This window comes from Oncorhynchus tshawytscha, unplaced genomic scaffold (assembly GCF_018296145.1).
Source record: "Oncorhynchus tshawytscha isolate Ot180627B unplaced genomic scaffold, Otsh_v2.0 Un_contig_2685_pilon_pilon, whole genome shotgun sequence".
Taxonomy (NCBI): domain Eukaryota; kingdom Metazoa; phylum Chordata; class Actinopteri; order Salmoniformes; family Salmonidae; genus Oncorhynchus; species Oncorhynchus tshawytscha.
The window spans coordinates 40,001-47,500 of record NW_024609087.1 but is presented as its reverse complement, the minus strand read 5'-3'; the positions used below and the strand labels follow the sequence as shown (position 1 = coordinate 47,500).

The window sequence follows — 7,500 nt, the reverse complement described above, 5'->3', positions numbered from 1 at the left end:
CAGGCTGTTGGAACAGTGCATACATTCATCCGAGTTTAGGGAGGTTTTTTGAGTCATGAGAAATTTCCCACGAATGTACCTATAAAAACGGGATGGAGCTAAGCACAGGGGACCTGGGGAAGGAATTCACCTTTCAGCAGGACAATAACCTACAACACAAGCCCAAATATACACTGGAGTTGGTTACCGAGACGACAGTGAATGTTTGTGGTCAAGTGGTCAGTTTTGAAAATCTATGGCAAGACGAGAAAACGGCTGTCTAGCCGTGATCCCCAACATCTTGACAGAGCTTAAAGAATGATAAAAAAAACTATTAAAACGGACTAATATTGTACAATTCTGTTGTGTAAAGCTCTTTGAAGATGTACCCAAGATGTAAACAGCTGTAATGACTCTTAGAGATTTACCCAAGATGCATTTACAGACTGTAATGACATCTGACTCTTAGAGATTTACCCAAGAAGACTCCCAGCTGTAATGACTGAGATAAAGAAGACTCAGCTGTAATGACTCAAGATTTACTAAGATTGTTTCTAAGATTGTGTAAGAAGTATTGACTCCAGGGAATGCTCTTAGAGATTTACCCAAGATGCACAGCTGTAATCACTGCCAACTAACATGTATTGACTTAGCTGAATACTTATAGAACAACTATATTTTAGGAATTTAATTTATATCCATCTAAAATAAATATATATATTCGTCCCACTTTGACATTACAGAGTATTTTGTTTAGATTGTTGACAAAAAAAAAAAAAGTACAATTAAATCAATTTGAATCCCACTTTGCAAGACCATAAAATGTGAAGAAATCCAATGTGAAGAAATCCAAGGGGTATGAATACCGTTTGTAAGGCTTTGTATATATGCTGCCTTTGCTGGTTAGGTCTCGTCTTTTTGTCTATCTATTTTTGGGGGAATCTGTAGATACGTCTATTATAGAAGACTTTCGGTTACCCAATGTATCTGTAGATACGTCTATTATAGAAGACGGAACACATAGATCACGTGGTTTAAAAGACACAGAGCGGGTCGCTGGCTTTATCTATTTCCACAATTCCCCGGCACGTGTAAATATCCTCCTTCAATTCGTTTGAGCGTCTTGTTGTATTATAGTTTTGCTAAATTATTTTCTATTTTTATTCAATTGAGCTTTTATTTGTGTAGTGTTTTATTCACTTAAATGCATTGTGGGTAGTCCATCATGCGTAGGCTATATGACAAATACACTAACTAATAACGAAAGCTGAAGTTCACGGTTTCACGTAAACCATAGCCCTTCTCATACGGGCTATATAAATAAATGTGTCAAAGTCCCACCCTGTAGGTGTGATCGCGTCGCCAGTCGTATTAGTCAGAGATCGGACGGCTACATAAAGAGGCGTAACAGACGTGATGACAGAAACTCGTCCCTCGCTCTACTGCTGCGGTCAAAACCAAACTGACTGCAGTTGGTCCGGCGGATGATGAATGAGGAGAGGTTTGATAATCCCATTTACAGCAATGGTCCAATGGGCCTCACCGAAGGAGACCGGGAATCCTTACGGACACCGTGCAACCGAACTCACCTCTCAGGTAAGTAACGTCTAACGTTCAGCCTGCTGCACAGACCCTATAGACCCTCTACTATCATCGTAAATGAAGATAGAATTATTTTGCCATATTTAATCCATGTATATTACGCTACTTTCCATGGTGGGGACAGTAGTATATGTGTTATTCTTACTACATTACCCAACATTTTTTGTACCTCAGATTGGTGATGTTAGTATGTGTATAGTCAACATGATGACACTTGATCAATTGCTTGAAATTGATCAATATATTTGGTTTTGTACTGTTGATTTAGCGCTATGGGTCGCAGCTATCACTTTCTTTCTCAAATGTCACGGATAATTCGGGAAAACCCATTTTGGTGATTTCTGGTATATTCAAATCCGTTTTGGTGATTTCTGGTATATTCAAATCCGTTTTGGTGATTTCTGGTATATTCAAACCCGTTTTGGTGATTTCTGGTATATTCAAATCCGTTTTGGTGATTTCTGGTATATTCAAATCCATCAGTCACACAAACTTTTAACATCAACTGTAAAGGATCAATTAAAACAGGACAAACTATCTTATATGCTGGACTGCCAGGAAACTGTACTTAAATCATATAAACTCTAACATGGACTGAAAAGTATGTCAGTTACACCTGTCCTTCATCAACGAAAGGTTCTCACTTGTCGATCACACACAACATGGAAAGGAAACCCCGTTGTTGAAAAAACCCCGTTGTTTTGTCAACTGGTAATAAAATCACTAATTGATTAGGGAGGAAATATACACTATTAAAAATGACACAGCTCCATAAACCAAACGGATCCTGGGAGTAATGTGTTAGAGGACAATTTGGAGAAGACGGCTAGATCCATTTTGAAGTGTTGCATTTAGATTCACAAGTGGGTGGCCCAACGTGGTTAGTGCAATGCAACACTGTTTTTGTTAATCACTTCCATCGATATCACGCTGAAATCAATAGAACAAGGGGCACATATTTGCGGTGTAGCGCTGTTTAAACTAACACTAATTAAAGGTCACGTTGAAACGTGGAATATCCCATAACCGCGGGAAGTAGGGGTGCTGAAACGCCACCTGAAAAATCATAATAAAATATATATTTTTAATAAATTTAAAAAAAAAAAATTTCCCCAAAAAAGTAGTGCACTGGGCCTTTACTAGTCCTGTATTAGTGGACCGATATAGCTCTCTGTAGTGAAGGGCAAAACCATTTTAACAATTACATCTCAGTCCCCATTCACCCGAAAACGACTTCCTGGCTACTATGGTATAGCCCTATACATTGTTGATATGTTCGGGTTGACTTGCTCATTATCAAGCAACAGCCAGTTTGTGTAACTGTAAAAATAATCCACTAGTGGACTCGTTTTATGAATGCTTGGATTGTGAAACTGAAATAGATTGGTAGCTAGTTGGTGAGGCTTTTGATTAATTTGCCAGTTAATTAACCTGAAGCTGGAATTCCCAAGTTGTTCGGTGCTTTACCGCTCATGCCCGCGAGCAAGCGAAACAGGCGGCTCCGCAGCGCATCAGTGTGACGTTACACATCTGACCTCAACTCATAAATATGAATGGATTTGCCTCCGGCTGTCCTACGAAAGGAAATTTCCCATAAGGGACGCTAGTTGCATGGAGGATTTAGAAACGGAAACAACCACCGGGGTAGCAATCGAGCACGCTCATTTTTCAACACATATTAAGGAATATAGATTAAGTGTGTTTTTGGACGCTGCACCAGGCTTCATTGTTGACAATATGACTGAGCGTCGAAGATTACCGTTCGATTTGAGCAGGACGCGCCTCCCGCAACGGCTTCGACCGTCACCTTTACGGGCCATAGCCCGGTTTAACCCGGGGCAGCTTAATCGAATTCCCCCGTTGAAAACATGTATACATATTGCATTGGTTAGTACAAATTAGTATGTATGATTTATATAACAAGTTATTGGTCAGTCTATGTTCAAATCAATTGGTCAGATTTCCCCAACTCACTTAACCAATCACATCATGTTTGGTTTTTGTATTCCTGATTGTGTTTGGTCCCAAAGGCTTAGAAACAAAAAACTGTTTTCCAACAGTTGAATTTAATATTCACTTCAACTTTCAACATTACTACTACATGCATTGAAACAATCACTTGTGTGTTTGTGTGTCCACCTCAGGTTCCCGAATGCTTAAGAAGACACTACATACTACTGCTGTGTGTGGTAGTAGTGGGGTGTACTGTGGCTGTCATAAGTCTGTTTGCCCAGAAAAACTATCAAATTGCACAGAGACAGCAGTCAAATATTGAACCCTCTGCGGCAGAGAGAGAAGAGATGAAGTCTCTGAAATCAGAGGACTACGGCGTTCTTCTGAATATGATTTTAAAGCAGGGTAAGTTCAGCTCTTTCAGAATTTGTATATTTACTTTTTCGCAGTACCACACCTAAACCCCTACCACACCTAAACCTCCTACCACACCTAAACCTCCTACCACACCTAAACCTCCTACCACACCTAAACCTCCTACCACACCTAAACCTCCTACCACACCTAAACCTCCTACCACACCTAAACCTCCTACCACACCTAAACCTCCTACCACACCTAAACCTCCTACCACACCTAAACCTCCTACCACACCTAAACCTCCTACCACACCTAAACCTCCTACCACACCTAAACCTCCTACCACACCTAAACCTCCTACCACACCTAAACCTCCTACCACACCTAAACCTCCTACCACACCTAAACCTCCTACCACACCTAAACCTCCTACCACACCTAAACCTCCTACCACACCTAAACCCCCTACCACACCTAAACCTCCTACCACACCTAAACCCCTACCACACCTACCACACCCTAAACCCCCTACCACACCTAAACCTCCTACCACACCTAAACCTCCTACCACACCTAAACCTCCTACCACACCTAAACCTCCTACCACACCTAAACCTCCTACCACACCTAAACCTCCTACCACACCCCTAAACCTCCTACCACACCTAAACCTCCTACCACACCTAAACCTCCTACCACACCTAAACCTCCTACCACACCTAAACCCCCTACCACACCTAAACCCCCTACCACACCTAAACCCCTACCACACCTAAACCTCCTACCACACCTAAACCCCCTACCACACCTAAACCCCCTACCACACCTAAACCCCCACACCTACCACACCTAAACCCCCTACCACACCTAAACCTCCTACCACACCTAAACCTCCTACCACACCTAAACCTCCTACCACACCTAACACCTCCTACCACACCTAAACCTCCTACCACACCTAAACCTCCTACCACACCTAAACCTCCTACCACACCTAAACCTCCTACCACACCTAAACCTCCTACCACACCTAAACCTCCTACCACACCTAAACCTCCTACCACACCTAAACCTCCTACCACACCTAAACCTCCTACCACACCTAAACCTCCTACCACACCTAAACCTCCTACCACACCTAAACCTCCTACCACACCTAAACCCCCACACCTAAACCACCACACCTAAACCCCTACCACACCTAAACCCCTACCACACCTAAACCTACCACACCTAAACCACCACACCTAAACCCCCACACCTACCACACCTAAACCTCCTACCACACCTAAACCTCCTACCACACCTAAACCTCCTACCACACCTAAACCTCCACCTACCACACCTAAACCTCTACCACACCTAAACCTCTACCACACCTAAACCTCTACCACACCTAAACCTCCACACCTACCACACCTAAACCTCCTACCACACCTAAACCTCCTACCACACCTAAACCTCCCCTCTACCACACCTAAACCCCTACCACACCTAAACCTCCTACCACACCTAAACCTCCTACCACACCTAAACCCCTACCACACCTAAACCCCTACCACACCTAAACCTCCTACCACACCTAAACCTCCTACCACCCTAAACCTCCTACCACACCTAAACCTCCTACCACACCTAAACCTCCTACCACACCTAAACCTCCTACCACACCTAAACCTCTACCACACCTAAACCTCCTACCACACCTAAACCTCTACCACACCTAAACCTCCACACCTACCACACACCTAAACCTCTACCACACCTAAACCTCCTACCACACCTAAACCTCTACCACACCTAAACCTCTACCACACCTAAACCTCTACCACACCTAAACCTCCTACCACACCTAAACCCCTACCACACCTAAACCACACCTAAACCTCCTACCACACCTAAACACCCTAGCACACCCTAAACCTCCTAGCACACCTAAACACCCTAGCACACCTAAACACCCTAGAACACCCTACCACACCTAAACCTCCTACCACACCTAAACCCCCTACCACACCCCACCACACCCCACCACACCACCACAAAACCATCTCTCCTTTGTCGATAGTTTGCCAAGTATTGTATTTCAGAAAAAAAGATAATGATCATAATCACACAAACTTGAAGTATATGACTACTGTTTATGAAAATGTTACCTGCAGTCTAGTAATTCTATTTCATGATCACTTGTTTATTTTTTAAAAAGTGTCATGTTTGTTTTGCTATATTTGTGACAAGTCTTCTGCTCTCTAATCTCTATCTAATCTCCCACTCTCTAAATCTAACCTTCTGCTCTCTAAACTCCCACTCTCTAAATCTAACCTTCTGCTCTCTAAACTCCCACTCTCTAAATCTAACCTTCTGCTCTCTAAATCTAACCTTCTGCCCTCTAATCTCCCACTCTCTAAATCTAACCTTCTGCCCTCTAATCTCCCACTCTCTAAATCTAACCTTCTGCCCTCTATGTAATCTGCTGCTCTCTAATCTCGCTATCTTCTACTCTCTACTCTGTATGTAATCTGTCTCCAGAAGGGTGGAGGTATATCAACTCCAGTTTGTACTACATCTCTATCTAATCTCCTACTCTCTACTCTGTATGTAATCTGTCTCCAGAAGGGTGGAGGTATATCAACTCCAGTTTGTACTACATCTCTACTGAGACCAAGTCCTGGGGTGAGAGCAGACCTTACTGCCAACGAAAGGGATTGGACCTGGTGACCATAAACAGCAAAGACGAAGAGGTGTGTACGGAGTGTGTTTTGCCTGTGTGTGTGTGTGTTTTGCCTGTGTGTGTGTGTTTTGCCTGTGTGTGTGTGTGTTTTGCCTGTGTGTGTGTGTGTGTTTTGCCTGTGTGTGTGTGTGTGTTTTGCCTGTGTGTGTGTGTGTGTGTGTGTTTTGCCTGTGTGTGTGTGTGTGTTGTTTTGCCTGTGTGTGTGTGTGTGTGTGTTTTCTGTGTGTGTGTGTGTGTGTTTTGCCTGTGTGTGTGTGTTTTTGCCTGTGTGTGTGTGTTTTGCCTGTGTGTGTGTGTTTTGCCTGTGTGTGTGTGTTTTGCCTGTGTGTGTGTGCCTGTGTGTGTTTTTTTGCCTGTGTGTGTGTGTGTGTGTTTTGCCTGTGTGTGTGTGTGTTTTTGCCTGTGTGTGTGTGTGTGTGTGTTTTGCCTGTGTGTGTGTGTGTGTGTGTTTTGCCTGTGTGTGTGTGTGTGTGCCTGTGTTTGCCTGTGTGTGTGTGTGTGTGTGTTTTTTGCCTGTGTGTGTGTGTGTGTGTTTTGCCTGTGTGTGTGTTTTTGCCTGTGTGTGTGTGTGTTTTTGCCTGTGTGTGTGTGTGTGTGTGTTTTGCCTGTGTGTGTGTGTGTGTGTGTGTTTTGTGTGTTTTTTGCCTGTGTGTGTGTGTGTTTTGCCTGTGTGTGTGTGTGTGTTTTTTGCCTGTGTGTGTGTTTTGCCTGTGTGTGTGTTTTGCCTGTGTGTGTGTGTGTGTGTGTGTGTTTTTGCCTGTGTGTGTGTGTGTGTGTTTTGCCTGTGTGTGTGTGTGTGTTTGTTGTGTGCCTGTGTGTGTGTGTGTGTTTTGCCTGTGTGTGTGTGTGTGTGTTTTGCCTGTGTGTGTGTTTGT

General features: G+C 43.4%; 2 protein-coding genes across 3 annotated transcripts in view; one reads left to right on the top strand and one right to left on the bottom strand.

The window, feature by feature from the left end:
• Nucleotides 1-7,500, bottom strand: part of LOC112217226 (mast/stem cell growth factor receptor kita-like) — a 64,630-nt gene that overhangs the window by 24,428 nt on the left and 32,702 nt on the right. The gene's annotated exons all lie outside the window — the stretch shown is intronic.
• The window catches only part of LOC121844249 (C-type lectin domain family 4 member F-like), an 11,793-nt gene continuing 5,293 nt past the window's right edge, over nucleotides 1,001-7,500 (top strand). Inside the window, exons 1-3 of one of the 2 annotated variants that reach the window (XM_042314151.1) lie at nucleotides 1,001-1,575; nucleotides 3,726-3,939; nucleotides 6,508-6,635. In XM_042314151.1, the coding sequence (XP_042170085.1) occupies nucleotides 1,471-1,575; nucleotides 3,726-3,939; nucleotides 6,508-6,635 (447 nt within the window). In that variant the 5' untranslated portion in view covers nucleotides 1,001-1,470. Of the gene's footprint in view, nucleotides 1,576-2,717; nucleotides 3,469-3,725; nucleotides 3,940-6,507; nucleotides 6,636-7,500 lie in introns of those variants that run through there. The other variant, XM_042314150.1, reaches the window with a different exon arrangement.